We start from the raw sequence: 22,383 nt of genomic DNA, 5'->3' as shown, positions 1-22,383 counted from the left end.
GGCTGCTAGAGGGGCTCAGTTTTTGTTATTAAGTTTGCGCTAAAACGAAGAGGTAGCGCCACATCGGATGCGGCAAAACAAAAGAGAACTTATCAAATAGTAGATGACGCTCGGAGTTCAACTTTGGATCAAGCTATGAAAACAGGTGATTTCTGTGATTTAGAACATAGTAACCACGCTTTATGTTTAAAATAACGCGTTGCTTCATTATTTCTATGTTCAGATATAACCATGTTGAAGTTAGTAACGTTACCGTAACGGTTCATGCCGAGGTGAAACCGGTACCTCGTGACTTTGGAATTGTTTGAAATTCGGTCAGTCGTAATAAGACAAAACATACTTTTGGAATCTTCGTTCCTTCAAAGCAATTGTAAAAATAAGAGAATAGTGATTTTTCCCCAATGTTATGGCTCGGGCCAAATTTGAAGAGGCATGTTTCATCAACGAATGTAATAACCTGTTGCGTCAGCGCTACGACGATTGAGAACTGAAATGCGTACATGAAACAGCGGCTGCGATTTTCTCTATTTGATAACAGCAGGGTAAATATTTGCAGCCTTCTGGCTCCCGAAGCTTAATAATCTTGTAAACGATCGGAGTTCACAGTTCCTCAAAGTTGGAATATCCGAAAAACATATATCTAGTCGGAAATCGAACACCCTCGAATGATCGCGTGTTACGCAAAGCTTACCCGCAAGTACGATTGCATAACCTGACAATGAGTCGTTCGCGATACGCGATTATTCACAACAGGAGTGATGTAGTAACAGCAACGACGCGTTACGCGAGACGAACCAGCAACTCTGATAGTAATTAATCTCAAACTATTAACGGCATAACTCTGATTTTCGATAATGGCGCTCTGAATTACGTGTTTCCATAATTAATAACGACGTGCTACGGTATCCTTGCGCAGGTGGGCGTACACACACATCGGTTGAATCTACCGGGGATAGAAGCGCCCAGGAAACTGGATAAGGAGCTGGCGAATGGGAAGTTGCGGAAAGACGAGACGATGAGGCACGTATAGAGGTAAGTCGCGAGAGTAAAGTTGAGAGTCGGCGGATGAAGCGATCACGCTCTCGAGTAAGACGGCGAGGCCTTAACGACGCCGGGATGTTGGCGAAGAAAGTATACATAGGCGGGTTGATGGGTTGCTGCGGATGGGTGAAGGGGTGGGGGGTGGTGGATGTAGAGTTTGCCAGGAACAGGGTTGACGAGAAATGAAAATGGCTCTCTGCAGGGCGGATTAAACGAGGCAAGTCTTTGTATTCCGGGCTCGAAACGAGGGGAGACAGTGTAGGTCGACGAGGCGAAGAGGGAGGAGAGCGAGAGGGATAAAGAACGGGGGAAAAAGCTATACGTCCGGGAATTAACCTTGAGTCGAGAGTTTCTATGTACGATAAATTGCTCGAGCGATTTTTGCCGATTCTCGTCCGTGATCCTGTCCTGACAACTTTCCACCGACTATCCCGGCACGCTTCGTCCTAGGGAGGATGTACATTGTCCGCGGGAGCCTTACACTATCCGAAACGCGGTTCCACAAAGGTCCGCGCAGTGTGTCCTGTAAAGCTTTTATCTTCGACTCAAAGCGACTTGATTCGGCCGGACGAGCACAGTCGACGGAGTCGATTCTATTGTTGGAAAGAAAGCAGGACACGCCTTGCCGAAGTCTCTTTTTTCATCGGTGGCGGAGAATGAGGAGGAGGGAGGAGGGAGAAGGGGAAGACGAAAGGTCGTATCGTCAATTCGTTTATCCCGGGAGTTTTTTCTATGTATCGTTTCCAAAAGCCAAAGGCAAGGCGGCACGCGTGTAGTACACGTATAAGGCGGCGACCTCGTCGTGTCGTTACGGGACGTTGATTTCTCGTTCCATTCTTCCTTCCGCGGCTTCCTGCATGAATCTTGGTCCCTTGACTCGACCGCCGAAAGTAACGAGCCGGTAGTCCTCGAACGTCTTGGTTTTCGCCACTGGGCTTTTTGCTTCCGACCTGCAGGTAGGTATAAATGAGTTTGGTGGGTAGTGTAGTAGCTGGACTTTGTATACCTACGCAGAATCCTCGAGGCGAAACTAGGGAAGCTTGGGTCGTAAACTAATACGAGCATCTCTCGTCACTGCGTGACCTAGACTTGGGGTGGGAAATTCTTATTATCCCCCGATCCACGAGCCGAGCACTGCTTGCTGTGCGGAAGTAAATCGCGTCCTTGAGATGGCGAAATGGGTCGAGCAGCGTATTGGAGTGTTTTTCTTTTTTCTTGTTTGCCCTGGCGTTCTGTTCGCGCTAAGTACTTCCAGCGATGAGCCGGAGCAGAAATGGCGCATATATATTCGAAGTAATTAACGTACTATAGATTAACGTAAAATCGAGAAAATATTTCTGCCTGCTTGGGGGCATTCAAAAGCACCGAAAAATACGAATATTTTTCATCAGGTGATGCATGGTGGACAATACAACCGTTGCTCGCCTTGTAGGTTTCTCTAACTTGAATAAACGAGGTGCAGAAATTGTTTTGTTCAAAGCCTTCTAGCCATTGCCGGGCTTCTCTTTAGGATAATGTAAAGCCCCATTAACAAAAGGCGTGCAGAGAAAGAAAACCAGGCCGTGCGCGTTCTGTTCCCGCGGGCGGAGCAAAAAGTGAGACGTTGTTTCGCGTAATTGCGTAAAGCATTGTTTACACGATTAGTATGACGATTCTTTTCCCCTACTTTTGTTTTTATTTTTTTTTTTATTTTCCCTAAAAATCCCTCTGTAAAGAAGGTAAGTAAACTTCGTCCTGTTTTTGTAGTACGTATACGTATAACGCTATAGGTGCGTATAAAGAACATTAGCCGGGAATGTTGCCAAAATTAAAGAAAATTGCAACAATTTATCGCTCTCAAACGCGGCAACGTTCAGACCGTAAGTCTGACCCTCGAAGTAATCGCCACAGCGTATAACCGTCGGGTGGTGCAGATTAGTAATTTCATCTAATAAACCTCGAGGCGAGTTTTCACCCTCGTATTTTCCGTCTCTCATTGTCAGTCAAAATTCGCCAAGAAAAGAAGTGAAGAGAACACGCTGCGATACAACGTGAAAAGGTTCTCCAGCTGTAGAAAAAAGAATCGCAGCTTTGCCCCCCCCCCCCCCCCCCCCCCTCCAACCCTTCGTAAAAAACAAAGAGCAAGGAAGAACGTGAAAAAAAATAAAGGTAGGACGTAAAGAGAGTCCCGGAAGGAGGAGGAGAGCTTAAACGTCGACTCGCGGGGAAAGTTGCACCTAGGAGCAGCTCGAGTCGCTCCTAGGCGACGCCGGGAGGGCGAAACTTCCTCCTCGTCGTCGGGCGTTGCGTTGGTTGGGGTTGCCGTTGCGTTTAGTTGCGTTCGGGCCTTCCGCGCAGACGTCGAGGCTCGGTGGATGGGGGATGATCGGAGGACAGAAGGGTGGGCGACGGACGCGCCTCGCCCGCTTCGTTGGTCCTCCTTGCGTTCAGTTCAGATCCAGAAGCCGAACGGGTCGCGTGTCTCTTTCTTATTTTCGTCGTTACCGCAGCGACGGTCCGATCGCCCCGATTTTCATCCTCTTCCAGTTTCCACGCCCATCCCTTTACTCAGTTGGACGGAGATTCTAGAGGGCTGCGGACGCGTCGACGCCGCTCTTCGTTCAATCGTCGTTTCTGTACCGGATGATCGACGGTTGCAACGGCGGATGGATGTTTGTACAATTCGTCGCGAAGCAAGTGAAGGCAAGTGTGAAGTAAGGCGCATTAATAATCGGTCAGTTTCGTTTTATTCGAAAATATAATAATTGCGAAGCGGTCCAGACAAGTGTGAAGTAAGGCGCATTGATAGACGGTCAGTTTAGATTTGTTAGAAAACAATTGCCTGCCGTGGTGAGTATTCGAGTATCGAACGCTGCGAGTTGAGAAGTGACGATCGCTAACGAATAACAAAAAAACAAAATACGATCGTACGATGCTGCAGCAACGGCAGCGTGTAACCGACCTGTAACAGGGTAATAAGTATCTTCCATTAAAGTGTTTTCTTTTTCTTTTCTACGTGTAGTTGTTGTTGTTGTTGTGTTGTTGTTGTTTGTGTCGTGCACGCGTCTCGCCGCTCCCGAATATATAATACGTAAACATAACGAAGGCAACCGCGATTCGATTGCTTCGATTCGACGCAAGAAAAACAAAGAAGAATCCGACCATCGGCAGCCGCGTTGTTCCTTACTCTGGGATGAAACTTCAGCCCAGACGCGGACGCGATAAAGATGAGCGTGAGGAAAAACCGTTGCTCTAACAAATTCGCGTTTCCGCAAATATTTTCGCAGCATCGTCGTGGCCGCGATCATCTCGTGAGTGCGTGTAAATAAATCGGCGCGATGCTGCCGGTTCAGGTCGCCGATTCCTGATCCACCGTTCCTGTGTCTCGGACTGGCGTGTTCCGTTTGTTTTGTGTGTTGTTAAATTTTCGCTTATTTTCTTCCTACGTCGCGCCGTCGGCAGTGAGTAAACAGTGCGCGGTAATAATTGATCGAGCATCGTGGTGAGGTGAAGTGTGCTTGTTGTTCGTCGCCCCAGCGTTTATTGGAGAGTGTGGCGAGAGGAGGAGGAGATCGCTCGGCATCTTATTCTTCTTCCCTCTCCCCTGTGTTTCTTCTTCTTCTTCTTCTTCTCCTTCTTCTTCGGGCGGAAGAAAAACCCCGAGAGTGAAATGCCGTGATGGAACGAATCCCGAATACCTCCGTCCGTGCCGCCCTGCTTCTCCTGCTTCCCCTGCTACTCGCCCTGCATCCGGAAGTCGCCGACACGGCACGTGAGTAAACATTTATTCTCCCTTTTTTTCGAAAATATACGTCTGATTTCCAGCTTTTTTGAGGACGCTGCCAATTTTCACAGTGTCGAGTGGCCCTAGAAATATCCTTAAATTTTGCTTGCCCTTCAAAAGTCCTGGAAACTATCATTGAATTTTTCTTGTGCCCTGCAAATGTTATTTTTTTTAATGTTCTTGAATTACCTGAAAATCTTGAGGAAATGTTCTTGAATTTGTCACGGAGCTATTCGATCGTCGCTCGTCACACGCGGGTAATTGTTAACCACGTGTATACAACGAAGAGGCGCTGCGGCAATGAAAGAGGGTGAAAACTTTTTCCTCCCTCCCTCTCTCTATCTCTCCTCGTCTCTCTTTTGCACAATCACGAATAGGGCAGGGTGGGGGTGCACTTTCAGGGCATTGATTAGCCCGGACAATCGCGAAGGTTGGAACGCGGACGAAACGAACGACCTGAACTGTTTGTTGAAAAAGCTTCTCTCCAGTCAAGTGTAAACCACTCGACAGAAATTTTACGCCGCTTCGTTCAACCGCAGCTCACGTCGGCCGCAGACGATGCCTCTCTCTTTCTCTTTCTCTCTCTCAATCTCATATTCGCAAAATGTACGAGACCAACTCGGGTGCTGTTGGCTTTTCACTGCCTGTTCTCCTCATCGTTTTTCTTTTTTTTTGTTTTTTTCTAGTTTAATTTTTTCAACCGTCCTAGATTGCCTATTGAAAACAACCGCAGGATATTCCTCTACGTGCGAATTGTCGTCGTCGGTGAATAATTTTACTGATTAAAAGTTTACACTGAGATATCATTGGAATCTGATCTCCGTCCTCCTCCTGCAGCATAATTATGAATTAAAACACTAGAAACTTTATCCACAGCACGATCGTATGTGTGGTAGCGGACGACGGTTTTTTCTCTTCTTCTTTTTTCCCCCACACGTATAAAACGTGTGCGTAACGTAGATAAATAGTATCATACGTATTAAACATCGTTATAGTTCGTGGTTTCTAATTTGCAGGGCGGATGTTGTTCGCGGTGTAATAATTATTTCATTAGTTTGTTTCGAGTGTGTAATTTATACACACGCATGTACACGTGTGTCACGCATGTTGTGTGTGAGTATTCGCATTTATTTCTAGACCTACTCTCTAAATTATTCCACAAAATATTATGAAGGTGAAGCTAGAGCAGCCAGATTTGGCAGCCAGACGTGTTAAACTTTTTGGAATCCAAAAACGCAGCTTGATTTCATCCTTTTATTAATTCTCGGGGGTTAGAAATATACGTCGTGACCTAAGTTTGCAACGTTATTGTAACTATGCATCTTTAAAAAAATACTCGTTACTTTGCAACTTTAGAGGATTACCTGAAATTTCGTAAACCGTTTTAACAAGGCACGAATAAACTGAGACTTTATAAATTCAGCTTCTTGAGTTATTCTAAACGTGCAAAATATGTAGTAATTTTTTTTTTGTCAACCTCTCGATACGGTAACGTTACCTAACTTCAGCCTCGTAGATATTTAACAAAATTTTCATTCTCGTTCTTCATTACCGTATTCGAATAAACGTTACGTTTGGCTGAAAATTCTGACTGCTGCTAGTTTCAGCCTTGTTACAAACTCGACTAAAACACAGCCCTATGCGCATCTGTTCCTGCTGCACGTCCTAAGCGGTGTATAATGTATTATATAATAATAATACATGTTGCATTATACAAATCATATAATATATATGTAACACCGGAGCTTTCAGGGTGGAGAATAATAAATATACGCCATACGCATGCATATTCGTACGATAATAATGATGATAACAAAAAAAAAAAAAAGAAACAAAAACAACAAGAACAACGCTCGCAGTATCCGTATTTTCCAATTAATCAGAAATAAACAAAGTCAACGCCTGCAGCTACCCTGGTGGTGGTGGTGGTGGTGGTGGATTATGCATATATGTATAACGACTCCGATTTATAAATGTTATTTATTACTCTGAGAGAGAGAGAGAGAGAGAGAGAGAGAGAGAGAGAGTGAGGCGGGGGTGGTTGGATTTTGTCCATTCGATTCTATCTCTCTGAATTCGCTCGCTGCAACATTTCGAAGCGAAACGTTGCTGCCGCGCTATTTCGATGTCGATCAGAAAGCTTCGTGTGTGCAGCCTAGTTAGTCTCTCGCTGTTGACCATAAAATGCAAATTATCTTTTGCATATTATCATTATTATGAATTGTTATACGTATATATTGAAAATTGCGAAATTCTCGCTCGATTTTATATTCGATGAATAAAACAGTTTTTGGGTTAGTGTTAAATTATCACTGAAGGTGTTGGCCGATTTTTTCAACATTTCTTTTTATGATATCGTCACGCCGCTTAAATCGCAATATTGAAGTTAGTATCGTTGATTGTAACAACGCATAGAAACAAGAACGATTGATTTGAAAAATTTTTACAACGATTTTCGAAAAGTTTAGTCTCATCTTGATAATACGATTACATTTTGCTTGAATTATGTATTAATGAATTGGGTAAAATAAATCCTGCAAAGATTTTTTTCTTGCAAATGAATCTTTACATCAACATTGCAAAATTCAACCACGTCTTAAATCATGTAACGATGATTTTTGACAAGGTCGAAGTTTAGTAACGTTACGTTAACACGACGAGTGTTTAGGAAAAACTCGTCAATTACTTCGATGAAATTTCAAGCCGGTAAATCGTAACGAAAAAAACACGCTTACATTTTGAAAAGTCAACTCGTCAGAAATTCGTTTTAAAACTGAGAGAACAACGATTTGTTCCCATCATGTTTTTTTTAACGTTACCCAACTTCAGCCTTGTGGTTTTTATTCACCGGCTTGAAAGACACGGATAATATGATACGCGATATTCTCAACGACGGACCGCCGCATATTTTAACATGTTGTTGTAATTTCATGCCGCACAACATACGCGACATAATAATTAGGGTCAAACGTCTCCTCGACGGACCGGAAGTGGTCGATTCAAACTGCTCACATAACCACCCGGGGTAACAAAGGCCAGGGTCCCTCTCCCTCTCTCTCTCCCTCTCTCTCTCTCTCTCTCTCTCTCTCTCTCTCTCTCGCTCCTCCTTTGATAGAGTAGAGCAATAAAGTTTAGTAGCAGATGAGGAGAATGAGGAGAAGGAGATACCGTAGCAGTGAGAAACGCTTTCGATCCCTGCAAGTAAACCATCCCCCACTCTCCGAAGCTTATTGTTGTTATTGTTATTATTATTACAACAGTTTGAGGATAGCGATTTATCTATTATACGCATATGTATAATATAGAGTAATTAATACACAGTGTAATTGCATTGTATTGTATGTGTACAACAATAATAATAATGATAATAATTATTATAACGATGATAATTCGTAGGTTTCACGATAATATTATACGTATGTATATATATACACATATATAGTCTAGGCTCACTCATTTGACATATGACGGTTAGGTAATTGATTAATTGTTCAATAGTATGCGTTTGATGTGTAACTGGCTGCGGGGGGAGGGGTTGTAATTGTTGTGAAATAACAATATGACCGATCAATCTGCAACAGTACTGTGACGAGCGGTTGTTTGATATTCGTTTTTAACGCCGCGTTTACGTATACAAAATATTCAATATGCATGCGTATAGGTATATAAAAGAGATGGTGTTTTATTATTGACGTATAAAATATGCCGCATCAGCTGCAGTGCGACGGTTGAATGTGGCTTTGCGGTGTAAAGTATTGATAACAATTTATCACACATAGGTACGTACCTAGAAACAACAAATAGAAACATATCAAAAATGATTGATCTCTTCTCTCTTTCTCTTCTGTGCGCGTGTACATGTATTAGATTTATTTTTTCGTATCGTCGTATCAGACGCAGCGGTGTAATTTATTCATTGGCAAATCATTCGCAGGTGTTGGGACGAATTTGTACGTACAGAGTGTCGTTGTTTATTTATTATAATATGTAGAATATTATTCGTAGTCGGTAAACGTTGCGACCTATGATTTGGCAGATTTTATTACGACACACTTCCTGCGTTCACGGATATCCGCGCATATTGCATACTGCTAATAATGTTCGTCGAGTTGAGCGGAAAAGAGAGATAGAGAGATAGAGAGAGGAGAGGATGCAACGCAATGCATCGAACGCTGATTTATCAACCGTAGAATCGAACTAGCTTTGCTCGCTCATTCGAGCGCGAACCTAATGATAATATGACAATGGACCTGCATTCCTCTTTCCATGCTTGTCTGTGCGTTGGCGTTCGAAAATCACGCTCGCTATATTTATCCATCGTTGCGTTGCGTATGTATGTATAATATTTTATTCATCAAGGTGAAATAATCGCTGATAACTAATTGGGTTTGGAAATGCGATGGTAAGAAATTGTTGAAAATCTCGTGTCATGTATTTAAAAATGTTTAAGTAGTGAGCCAAAAAATATATATTGACTATTCTTTCCAAGTTGGACATTTTTTCATTATTATTATTTTTTTTTTAATTTCCTTTTTTATTTTACTTCAAATAGCTCAAAAAAGGGTAGAAGCGAAAGCTGACGGCCCACTCTGGGTTTAGGCTCCGAAATTTTGATATTCGACGACACGAGATTTTTAAGAATTTTCATTATTGGATTTTTAACCCCCCACGAGTCGCACATTATTGCGATCAGTCAACTTTCAACAATAACAAGATGATTTTCTACCGGTTTTGGGGTCGCTGATTGCGAATCTGGAAAGTCTATATATTCGTTATTATTCTGTCTCATTACGATCACTTTTGTTATATTTTCTTGCAACCGTTGCGAAAATTTAACGCTCGTTCAAGAATAAATCGACGTTAAAGCCTCGTCAGACTAAAAAAAGTCGAGTAAACCTCAGGAACTGTTTCAGCGTTGCGATAACCAAAAAAGGATCGACGATAGCGCAAAATGTTTACGCGTTTTTCCTAATTCCGACAATATTCGAACTTTTTTTTTTTTTTTTTTTATTTTAACGATACTTGTTTTACGAAATTTTTCTAGTTACGGCAACAAATGAAATTTTTCTCAGTCTACCGCTGTCTATTAAAAGGGACAGGGTGAATAGGGAGAACCGTGGCGTTCTTCCAAATAACAATTATACTGTTATTTGCCTTAACCGGGGGGAAGGGGGGACGACAATGAAATAAATGAGCGGAATGAGGGCTGGCAGGGAGGAGGGGGGGGGGGGGGGGGAGGATCGCTGTCGGGGGTCGCTCAACCGGCATCATCGGCCAGAGGAAGCCGTCTTAATAAAAACAACAGCGTCTCTCTTTCTCTCCCTCTTCTCATCAGCTTTTCATTTCTTCCTTCCTTCCTTCCTTCCTTCCTTCCTTCGTTTCCTCCTTTTGCCCGATTTCGTGCGGCGATAAACGGAATCGAGGAAAGGGTCGCGCTGTGAACTCGAATATTACGCAAAACATCTTGCTCTTCGCGTCGACTAACAATAAGCAGAGTAAAAATAAATATACCGTTGTATATACCGGTTCTATTTTTAATTTTTCTTCTTTTCTCGATCGAAGAACAAAGTATAATGAAAATTTATACCTACGTCTTGATTATAAAACTGAGAAACGAGTTGATTATCACCGTTGAGAAAAAAAAAAAACTTGTATTTGGATACGGCGATATAAATGTTTTTTTTTTATTATTATCAAAAACTTCAGCCGAGCCAAATAACGATCGATAAAAATTTTTTTTAATTTTTGTACGAACATATTTGGTTCAGCTTGAATTTGATGATGATGACAATACTTTTATTTAACCATATCCGAATGTACGTTTATTAATACTAATTATTAATAAGCTGTCTGATATTATCTCTGAAGAGAAAAGAGAGAATTCTAAACTCCGGTACGTCAAGTATTTATCATCATCATCATCCTTCCGTCATTTCCTCACAACCTGCAAAAATTTCATGCTCGATTTATTAATTTTTTTCTCAATTCATGGCATATATGCCATAAAATTTTATTTTTATCATCATCATCATCATCATCATCACCGTCATCCGTAGATGAATTATAGTATTCTGCACACACGCGACGGTGTTACGCAAGTATTTTTTGTTATTCACAGATTTTATAGAATTTGGTATTCGTGGAATAGGTTTTTTCTCTTTCTCTTTTCACACTCGACATGACGTAGCTGATACAATTCTCTTACATATGTGACGTAATAATATAATTATACGTGTACTCTCTTGGACGAAAAAAGACGCCGAATCAATTGGGAAGTTTTATTAACACCATTTATTTCGTATCTCTCACTTATTCTTTCACTCTCCCTCACGCCTTAGGTCCTCTGTAATAATTGAGATTAATATTCGTTCTATGTATTTTATTAGTTCAATTACCGAAACGTGTGTTTGTTTATTTTTTTTTCTTCATTCTTTTTTCCATTCCATACGACTCTGAATGTTTCTCTCTAAAAATTGAAACAATTGTATTAAACCTACAGTGAACGGTTTTTTTTTTGTAATTTTTCTATTGAGATATTTTGTAATCTTTTCATATGTATCGAATGAATTTTATTTTTCTGGCCAAGAAGTAACAAATGATTGACAGTGCACAGAATGTGAGAAGAAAATTTATGCTGCAACACAAGAACTGTTTCGAAGACAATAATCATTTTGATTAATCTTTTTTTTTTCTAAATCCTCTTCGTATGAACGTAAACCTATTGTATTTATATATGTATATACACACATGCGGTGTTAGCGATTGATTCGTTAATATTTTAATTATTTTTGTTTAGCAAATTTGATAAATAAAGTTAACTTAGGGGTTTCATTAACCGAGCCTCACAAAGAACGATTTTTTTTTGTAAGATTATACATAGTTACGCGTTCTGTTATAGCCAGTGACAGATATGAGCGAAAAAAACTAAACCAACATTTTTTTTTCTCCTCTTCATTTCGTTGTAGAGTTCGTTGCAAAACTTCACAATAGTCTGTACATACTGAAATTATAAATCGGAAAGCTTCGAGGAACAGAATTTTACGTAAATATCATGTTTATTGAAATAAACAGAATATTTATTCGGTACGCATTGAATACAAATGAGTGCAATATGTAGGAAATTGAAGCAAAATTATTATTTCTCGTTTTATCACGAGCAAAAAGCAAATATCTTAGATATATGGTACGTTAATCATGTGCGGACATATATATTTCGCCTTCATTTTCACTCCTGCCGATTAGTGCTGTGCATCATATTTCTGCAAGTTATCTCTCGCGCCGCCAGTGACGACACCCCATTGATCCTTGGCTCGTTCATGTTCCCTGGGATTTCCGGTTTTGCGGTATTGATACTCGTGATATCCAGCGTGAATGCCCGCGCGGATTTTGCTTTCCCTTGGATCGTCGTAACCAGCCCATCCCATTGCTTTGTCCAATCTGTTGCTGATTCCTCTGTCCGTTGGATCATTCGCCAATGGAGTTTTCACCGGGGCGGAATGTAGACTTTGAACCTATCGTAAAAAACGAAATAATAAAACTCGATGTTAGTTCGACATCGATCAGTCGCGAGACTTTCCGTTTCAGATCATTTCAAAGGCATATAAAACGTATGAATTATAATCGTAGCCAATTGATTTGAGGAAGTGGTTGAGATTCGGATTGTGAATATTGATTAATTAAAGCTGATTCAACGTTTAAAATAATAAAGCAACGCGTGTCGAGGTGACGTTCAACCGCTGACAAAGAAACCTCAACTGACGATGATTCGTTGGGAATCACGAAACTTGGGCACCGCGGCTCGAAGACCGATATCGACGCAGAAGGCGACGCGACAAGTAATCGACGAAACGTAAAATAAACGAAAACTTATCGAAACAAAAGACACTGTCGGAAATGATACGATCGAAACCACGTTGAGACGATATTGTCAGGCAGACATCAAGAGACGGGCAGAGAGTCGAACGAAGAACAAAGGCTGATAGAAGAGAGATTTTTTCCTCGTGAAAAATGGGAATTCGGAAGTCGGCGGAGTCGCGTGGCGATAACGGAAGCTTATAAATCTACGAAACAGTGACGAAAATGATTGAAAAGGTACTTACGCAAAAAACAAACACAAGGCACGAGAGCCAAAGATATTCGCGAGTCCAAATCATGTCAACTCTGACAGACAGTCGAAGGAGATGCGGAGAAATTAAAGAGACGTTCTTCTTCTCGACGAAGCCTTTGTAGAACTGGACGTACGGTACAGTAGAATCTCCTCATATATATACAAACCACTGACGCTCGATTTCCCGTACTTTGGAGTATACATTGGATGAATATGTTGATAGAGAGAGTAGTCGGTGAATCCCCGGCACTGGGGTCAGACAGACTGACCCTAAACTTATCCATCTAGAGATGATGATTAGCAATGTTTATGAATAAAAAAGAGAACAGCACATACATAAACATACTTTTAATACACAGATAAAATAGCGCGGTGTCAATCCGACCGTAGTATGGGGCAGTCAAGAGTTGATAAAACTTCTCAACCGAGATACGATAAGCGGGGAATATTATTCAATAAAAAAAAAAAGAAAAAAAAAAGAAACAGTACTGAGAAAATTTTCATTTGTTGCAGTAACTAGAAAAATTGAGTAGAAACAGGTATCGTTAAAAAAAACTGTTTAAATATTGTTGGAATTACGAAAAACGAGGTACGCGTAAACATTTTGCGCTATCGTCGATCCTTTTTTGGTTATTGCAACGCAAAATCAGTTTGTTCGGTTTACTCTACTTTTTTGGCTTTAACGTCAATTTATCGTCGCACAAGCATTAAATTTTCGCAACAGTTACAAGAAAATATAGCAACAGCGATCGCAATGAGAAAGAATAGTAACGGCTATAAAACTAATTTTCATCTTCTGCCTAGAACTATATTTTCCGATTGTGGTAAAAAATGAAAATAGTCAAGGACTGAGCGGTAACCGGAACTAAAAATTTCTCTCAGTGATGAAACTGTCTGCTTTTTACTCCATCGGGTGTTTCAGCTACTACGAAATTTTCGTTCATTACGTAGAAACTCTGCCGTCATACTTGGGTGAATTTTCGCCAAATTTTTTTGACAATGTCATCGCACACGCGTGTGTCGCAATTAACGTGACGACGATTAATGTACAGACGCTGTTCGTGACTTGGGGCTGTAAAAGCTTGGTTCTAAAATTGCTTTCTCCATTTCAATCCAGTACAAATCATACCGAATATCTGCACGTTAATTTAGCTCATTGTCGGAGGCGGCGTAGAATTTTGTTAGGTTTTATGAGCGGTTGCAAAATCCGTGCTACGATGACAATGATTAGCGATATCGAATGGTCGGATAAAAGTTTATTATTTAATTTTAAAAGTTCTTCCCCGAGAACTTGATCATCGGTTCAACAGGGTTAATATTTTACGTAACACAATTTATGAGTAAGAAATATATAAACAAATAACGATATAAATTATCGCCAAGTTTTTTTCATATCTTGTCCTGTAAATATATTATTTAACGCGACAGCGATGCAAAAATCAGAAATTTGCGCTTCGTAATGTAATCACCGTTCATTTAGTCCGTTATTTACACGTTATGTACGTAAACTGGGAAAAAACAGGAACAACGTGAAAAAATTGGGAAAAACACGGGAATTGTCTGGTAATCCGGGATAATTAGAGCATAATTTATACCTATTTTTTTTTTTTTTTTTGGTGGTAAAAGGGTGTGTAATTTTTTGTTTTCGTGGCATTCGTTATAAATAAAGCACTCAAAACGCATACGTATCACTAAAATCGTCGTATCCGTTATTTATGTGTTTTTTTTTTCTCACAAACGATTTTAATTGAAAACCTTTGAAACGCAAAGATTCGTCGATTTTGGTGAAGAATGTGTGAAATTTTTCATCTCTTAAAAAAAAAAAAAAAAAAAAAAAACATCGGACTTAGAATTTAAATAATTAAAATTGTGATAGTTTCCTTTTTTTTCTCTATTTGTTGTAAACAATAAAAACTCGTTTGCGTCTCCTTTTTTTTTTTTGTAACGTGGATAGGTGAGGTTTTGAATTTTTTTTTGCGTGTTCTCCATTCACATGTATTATTTTCAGGATTTTTTCATATGCTAGTTCTTTTTTCAAAAAATATTTTTTGGAAATTTCGAAAAATTCTCGCCACTTTGAATTTCGTAACTCTGACTTCCGAATCGTAAAAAAGGGAAACCATAAAACCTACAGATTACACATGATATTATAAATTTTCTCAGTAGAAAAATGTGCCCCTCAAAGAGTTAATTAATATATTTTTCAGTTTCAACGTTTTCGGATGTATCCTCATATTTTTCGCGCGAATATATAATATTGGGGAAACAAAATCAATATGGCGACCTCACCTCACGATTCGTGAAAGAAAATTGCTGTTCAAAATTAATGTAATTTCAGCCCTAATTTTAGTCTAAAATGACTGGGCTAATATTCAAATTATTAACGCAGCCGGAAATTCTCAACACGGTGATGAAAAGCTCTCGTACACGTTGCCGTGATCAAAGATTTCTTTTACAGAATTTCACAGATTGGCAAGCGATAAACGATATTCACGAGGACTACGAAAAGCACGGTGTTATAAAAAATATACGAATGGTTTGTTTTTGAAAATTGAGTGTGCGGAGTTCGACGAGCGACCCTAAAAACGTCTGGTCACAGAGATTTTTCTTCGGATTCTGTCGGAATTTCAAATTTTCGTCAGGCATATTGGATCCGCGATTTTTAATTATTAAATTCCGATATCAGATTCGTAATTAACGAGCCCAAAAACTAACAATTTACGTAAACCGTGTACACGTGTGAATGAATTATATTCTTTAAATTCCGACGATTTTTTCCACCGATTTGTTTCCAACAAGAATAATTTACATTATTCAGCAACAATTACTCTGGAGTATTACAAACCTGTTATAAGTATACCATCGGAAATAGCAAAAAACCGCTAAGAAATATGTTGAAAATTTCTCTAAAAATACAAAAAAATAGGTATAAAATAAGTGGCAAGAATATTTTTCAGCATGACTCAAAGGGTCGAGTTGACCGAACGTGAGTCTGTGGTCTAGTTGTAAAAAGGAAGAGGGAGATAAAAGAGATTGAACTGTCGCGTTGTCCGCCTCGGCTGCACCCCCACCACCCCCCTCTTATCGCCTCTCGGCAGCATCGCTGCGTACGTCTGCAGTCTTTCTCCAACACCTTATCTTTTTTCTTTTCTTTTCTTTTTTTTTTTATTATTGGTCTCGTCACTTCGCCCTCCCCCCTCTACGTATGTACTATACCCTACCATGTAGTACGGATAAAGAAGCAGGGTGTGTGTATATATATATATATGTATGTATGTATGTATGTAGACCCCACCCGCAGTTCTTCGAAAAGTTTGTCGGACGGTATTAACTCTGATAAAAAGAAAAAGGTAAACTATACGAGGAGATAAAGAAAGGACGAGGTGGGGGGAAGGATTCTGTTCGGTTACTTGTTAGGATCGCGTTTTTCATCTTCTTCGTCTAATTATTATATATATATATATGCATATAAATATATTTTTTTTAAATTTACCTGCACGAAAGAAATTTTTTCTTTCCATTTACTTATTTGGAAAAAATTTACAGCAATGAGAATTTCTTTGACACTCACAGAATGTGAGAAGAAAATTTATGTTGCAACACAAGAACTGTTTCGACGATGATAATAATATGATGTATTTTTTTTTTCTAAATCCTCTTGATGCACGCATACCTATTATAAATACGTACGTATACGTATATACATACATGGTTGCGTTAGCGATTGGTTCGTTAATATTTGAATTATTTTTGTTTAGCAAATTTGATAAATAAAGTTAACTTAGGGGTTTCATTAACCGAGACTCGAAAAAGGATTTTTTTTTGTAAGATTATACATAGTTACGCGTTCTGTTATAGCCAGTGACAGATATGAGCGAAAAAAACTAAACCAACATTTTTTTTTCTCCTCTTCATTTCGTTGTAGAGTTCGTTGCAAAACTTCGCACTAGTCTGTACATACTGAAATTATAAATCGGAAAGCTTCGAGGAATAGAATTTTACGTAAATATCATGTTTATTGAAATACACAGAATATTTATTCGGTACGCATTGAATATAAATGAGTGCAATATGTAGGAAATTGAAGCAAAATTATTATTTCTCGTTTTATGACGAGTAAAAAGCAAATATCTTAGATATGTGGTACGTTAATATACGGACATATATTTCGCCTTCATTATTTTCGCTTTCTTATTTGCCCGATTTCTCTCCGGCCGATTGTTGTTGCGCATCATATTTCTGCAAGTTATCTCTCGCGCCGCCAGTGACGACACCCCATTGATCCTTGGCTCGTTCATGTTCCCTGGGATTTCCGGTTTTGTGGTATTGATACTCGTGATATCCAGCGTGAATGCTCGCGCGGACCTTGCTTTCTTTCGGATCATTGTAACCAGCCCATCCCATTGCTTTGTCCAATCTGTTGCTGATTCCTCTGTCCGTTGGATCATTCGCCAATGGAGTTTTCGGCATGGTGCAGGAATGGAGACTTTGAACCTACCGTGAAAAAACAAATTAATTAAAACTGAATATACGTTAGTTTAACATCGATCATCACGGAAAAGTTGCGAAATTTTCCGTTACAGGTCATATGAAAGGTATATAAAATTTATGTATTATAATCGTGGCCAATTGATTTGAGAAAGTGGTTGAGATTCGGATTGTGAATATTGATTAATTGAAGCTGATTCATCGTTTAAAATAATAAAGCAACGCGTGTCGAGGTGACGTTCAACCGCTGACAAAGAAACCTCAACTGACGATGATTCGTTGGGAATCCCGAAACTTAGGCACCGCGGCTCGAAGACCGATATCGACGCAGAAGGCGACGCGACAAGTAATCGACGAAACGTAAAATAAACGAAAACTTATCGAAACAAAAGACACTGTCGGAAATGATACGATCGAAACCACGTTGAGACGATATTGTCAGGCAGACATCAAGAGACGGGCAGAGAGTCGAACGAAGAACAAAGGCTGATAGAAGAGAGATTTTTTCCTCGTGAAAAATGGGAATTCGGAAGTCGGCGGAGTCGCGTGGCGATAACGGAAGCTTATAAATCTACGAAACAGTGACGAAAATGATTGAAAAGGTACTTACGCAAAAAACAAACACAAGGCACGAGAGCCAAAGATATTCGCGAGTCCAAATCACGTCAACTCTGACAGGCAGCCGAAGGAGATGTGACTAATTTCGCGAGACGGTTTTCCCCGCGAAAGTTCCGTAGAAAAGGTCGAGAGATAGGTGGCGCTGTTGAAGGTTGATTTTTAATCCTCCAGTCGGGTTGTCGGCACTTGGTCTCGTCGGAGCGAATGAAAGTCCGTTCGTAAAAGAATGCGACCAATCGGCAAAGACTGACGCGTGTGTAATTGATAGATTTGTTTTTTTTTTTTTTTTCGGGGTAAATCCTTTCATGCCAGTTCCTTAATTAATGAAAAGCAACGTTACGATGTAAAATTAATACGCGTCATCATCGGTAAAATTACTTTGAAATCCAGCGTCGAATTGCGAGATATCTATTACGAAACGGCAGCGTCGGTTGTTCAAACTTCTTCTTGGATGAATTTCCGTACCTGCAGGTTATGTACGTCTCATGTCTATACGTGTATGTACGTATATTTATATAGCAGCAGCGGCAGCCTCGCTGAGGCATCACACTCGGAAATAATTGTATTGTCGTTTAACGAGGTTTATGGTAATTTAGACCAGGTATGCCTGTAGGTATAATGGAGCCTGAGGGAACTACAGGCAGGGAGGGGCTTTCTTATACGTTATTATTATATTATATTTGCCGTTCACTGTCGTGTCGTTGGCAGGAATTGGGTGGTGAAAAAGCTGAAGGAAAGAAAGGAAGAATGAGAGAAACGAAGAGAGAAAGAATGAAGCCATTCTTGATTCTTAATTTTTATTTTTCAATTTGGTTACGGAAAATATTGAGATAATCAGTTTTTCTATCATGGGAATTGGAAATGATTTTCTTAGGTAACAAGTTTACTTTTTTTCTTTTTTTTTGTTTTTCGCCGTCGAGGAAACTAATTGGCTTAAACTGACATTTTTTTTTGTACACAATATTTTTCTTAAATTCGAATTGAATTTAAAACTAATATAGAGTTGATAAGCTGAACGATTAAGGTTTTAGCAACTTACTAGAACTGGGGAAAACGTCAGGGAAAATTGAGTTTTAAGGTCGTGGAAAAGATGGAAATGTCATGGAATTTATTTTCATAAAATTTCTGGCCACCCAGTGCAAGTAATTTTCTTTTCTTTTCTTTTTTACCTTACCTTTCGGTCTTTGGATCGTGCGTTGATTGTAATTCTTGGATCGATTCTTACAGGTGTGATTATTTTGCCGGTGAATAATTGTACTATACGCAATACATTTTTCATCAAGTTGTTGCATCGTATTGTATATGTTATATACACGCACTGTGTATGATAAAAAAACATATATCGCGTGCCTAAAGGTAAAAGGGCATATCCCTACATGTTAGTAGGGATTTATGCTGAAAGGGCGTACAAAAAAATTTTTTTTTGCCAATCGGTTCAAAATCGTCTGAAACGCAAATATCTGTAAAAAAAATTTTTTTGGCATCCTAATGCTAAAAGGGCGTATCTCAAGACATACGCCCTTTCACCTTTTAGAAAAATAATACTTAAAAGTAAAAGGGCGCATAAAGAAAAATTCTCATTTTGATACTAAATGTTGAAAAATAGTTTCACGAAACATGCACTAAAAAAAAATTTTTTTTATACCTAAGAAATTTTTCCTTATGGATAAAAAAATGATAAAAATAATAAAAAAATGATTCTTGGGATTAGAATATGGAAGTTTTTTAACTATAAGAATATAGTTTTCTGACTGTCAAAAAACTAGCCTTATAATAAAACGTGGTATTCTAAGGTTAAGAAAACCAATTTTTTTAAATCAAGAAAACTCGCGTAAAAAATTTAGTATTCTAGGTAGAAGTAATTTTTTTTTCAGTGTGTTAGACTGTAATATTTAACAGTTTAATGCATAAAGTTTTTTTTATAGGCAACGGAAAAAGTAATTAACAAAAAACAGATTACTTAAAAATCAAGTAATCAATAAAACAATGTTAGATGATATTCAAATATTTTGAAATTTCCCGCCTAGGCGCCATATTGAATACTGCTACTGGTGCTGCTCCGAACAGCTGTTACGTCTTGATCCCGAGTCCAGTTGCAATATTTTTCAAAACATGTCAAATAATTTGTGTTAAATCGATTTATCAACTATTGCAATAATTAAATTTTGTCTTCATTATTTATATATTTATTAGCAACAAAATAATAATTATCATTTATTTTTATAGTATAATTGTTTAAAATTAGTGACATTATTCGAAATTTGTGGCGTTATTTAAAAGTTAATGAAATTGTTTCAAATCAGTGACATTATTGGTGGTGTAAATAAATAATAATGAATAAGTCTAGTACCGAAACAATTAAAAAAAAATATTTTAACGATATTTCATCTAGTGACGATGAAAAAAATTATACGCCCTTTTACCTTTAGATTGCCAAAATTTCGAATTCTTAAAGGTGAAAGGGCGTATAATTAAAGACATACGCCCTTTCACCTTTGGAATTTTTTTTTTTGATTTTAAGCTTAGAATATATCAACCACTTGATTGGCAATAAAAAAAAAAATTATACGCCCTTTTACTTTTGCAAAGGTAAAAGGGCACATAGATTGGGATGCGCCCTTTTACCTTTAGTCACGCGATATACAGAAATACGGATCACCGCGCAAATCTCGCAGGGAGGGAGGGGGGATTTGATCGATGAGCCAAAACTGGTTTTTTCTATTCTGTTTTCAACGCGATTAAAGCCTTCCAGACGGTTTGCTGCCCGTCGAGGTGAACGAATTTTCTCTTCTTCTTCTTCTCCTCGCTTTAATCTCTCCTTCTTCTTTTTATCCCGCAATGTCTCGCCGTCCATTCATTCTACCAGCAACAAATAATCCCTTATTTATCTATTTATATATATCTCTCTCTCTCTCTCTCTCTTTCACTTTGAAAGCTCTTTCGGTTCTTCGTTCCAACTTTCGATGCCTGTGCGTGTATATATATACACATACGTAAACACATATTGGTATAAAAGCCCGAGGATGAAAATCGGAAAAGAGTCGTCGTTGCTCGCAGCAAGGTATAAAATAATACGTAATAACTCAGCCAATGTAATATAATGTAATATTGCAACTTTGGGAAGTTACAAATAAAGAGATTGGTTCTTGAGATCAATCAGTGAAGAATCAGGCAACGAAATTAACGAAATGCTTGGAGAAAAGAATGCTTTTAATGCCAAAGTGTGTAATTTGTTTAAAGTCTGTAACAGGACTGTTTTTACAACAATGCCGATTGACGCAGCAACCTTGTTTATTTTATCACATGCGAAATCAACTTCTTTTATGGGACGAAGCGGGTGATTTCACCCTTTGTAACAATATAATATAACATAATGTTAACGAGTGATTGGTTCGTTAATAAAACTATACGCCGCGCGTGTTGTTTGCTTGGACTCGCTATCTTTGCGACGGCGTTTTCGTTCGATCAATTTACGTCTTTTCTAAAACCCCTCTCGGTCCATCCTTGCCTCCCTTAAAACCTCTGAGTAATAGTAGAGTATTTTTGCCACCGATTTTATATGGATTTTTTTTTTCATTGTTGATATTTAGACAAATTGATTATAGTAATTATTCTTGCCGGAAAGAAATCGATTGAAAAAAATCGTGAAAATTGATGGAACAATTCGTTTCCGAGATAGTTGAATCTTCACATTTATACATGTTTTATGTAAATTACAAGTTTTCGGGGTCGCTGATTACGAATCTGAAAACGGATTTAAATAATTCAAGATAGCGGATCCAATACGGCGGATGAAAATTTCAAATTCGATCGAATCCGGAGCAAAAACTCTGTCCTCGGGTTTCTGAGGTCGCTGATTGGGAATTTAAAATCAGATTTTGAAAATTCGGTACGTCGAATCCATTCAGCGACCCCGAAAACCGCTTCACAGAGTTTTTTTCATTTTATTTTTTATTCGACCGTATTCGATAAAATTTGAAATTTTCGCCCACCATATCGGATCCACCGTCTTGAATTTTCCATACTACACCGTATTACTCGTATGTACGCTGTGCATACTTATAATATCGTATATATACACAGCGCCGATCATCCTCAATCTTCTCCCTGCAACAAAATAACCCCTCATCATCTCTTCGTCGTCCATTTTTATTCTTCTCCTTTCGCCGTCTGCAAAAGCAATGTTAAGCAGGCATCGCCGAACGCGACGACTTTCTCTTTCCAATCTCACGCGAACTTTTCTACTCGCAGATTTTTACCACCCTGCCGGCGAGCGCGCGTGCGCATGAATTTTTCATGTACACCGATGTGCAAACGACGGCGCGAGGCGGCGAAAAATCCGTATATAGATATATATGTATGTATG

The 22,383-nt window shown here is 39.0% G+C and overlaps 1 protein-coding gene and 2 long non-coding RNA genes across 5 annotated transcripts in view; 1 reads left to right on the top strand and 2 right to left on the bottom strand.

The window, feature by feature from the left end:
• Positions 1-3,374: 3,374 nt before the first annotated feature.
• tei (teiresias) overlaps positions 3,375-22,383 on the top strand; it is a 169,705-nt gene continuing 150,696 nt past the window's right edge. For all 3 annotated transcript variants that reach the window (XM_046634042.2, XM_046634043.2, XM_046634041.2), the window contains exon 1: positions 3,375-4,792. In XM_046634042.2, coding sequence (XP_046489998.1) covers positions 4,699-4,792 — 94 coding nt within the window. In that variant the 5' untranslated portion in view covers positions 3,375-4,698. The remainder of the gene's footprint in view (positions 4,793-22,383) is intronic.
• Positions 11,169-13,146, bottom strand: LOC138191241 (uncharacterized). The gene is made up of 2 exons (XR_011177625.1): positions 12,904-13,146; positions 11,169-12,315 (listed from the first exon to the last, which is right to left on the bottom strand). It is a non-coding gene; the product is annotated as an uncharacterized lncRNA (long non-coding RNA).
• LOC124222752 (uncharacterized) lies at positions 16,903-18,441 on the bottom strand. The gene is made up of 2 exons (XR_006884109.2): positions 18,010-18,441; positions 16,903-17,405 (listed from the first exon to the last, which is right to left on the bottom strand). It is a non-coding gene; the product is annotated as an uncharacterized lncRNA (long non-coding RNA).

This window comes from Neodiprion pinetum, chromosome 7, assembly GCF_021155775.2.
Source record: "Neodiprion pinetum isolate iyNeoPine1 chromosome 7, iyNeoPine1.2, whole genome shotgun sequence".
Classification (NCBI taxonomy): Eukaryota; Metazoa; Arthropoda; class Insecta; order Hymenoptera; family Diprionidae; genus Neodiprion; species Neodiprion pinetum.
Note: the sequence above shows the minus strand (reverse complement) of the source record. Positions and strands in the feature narration are given on the sequence as shown.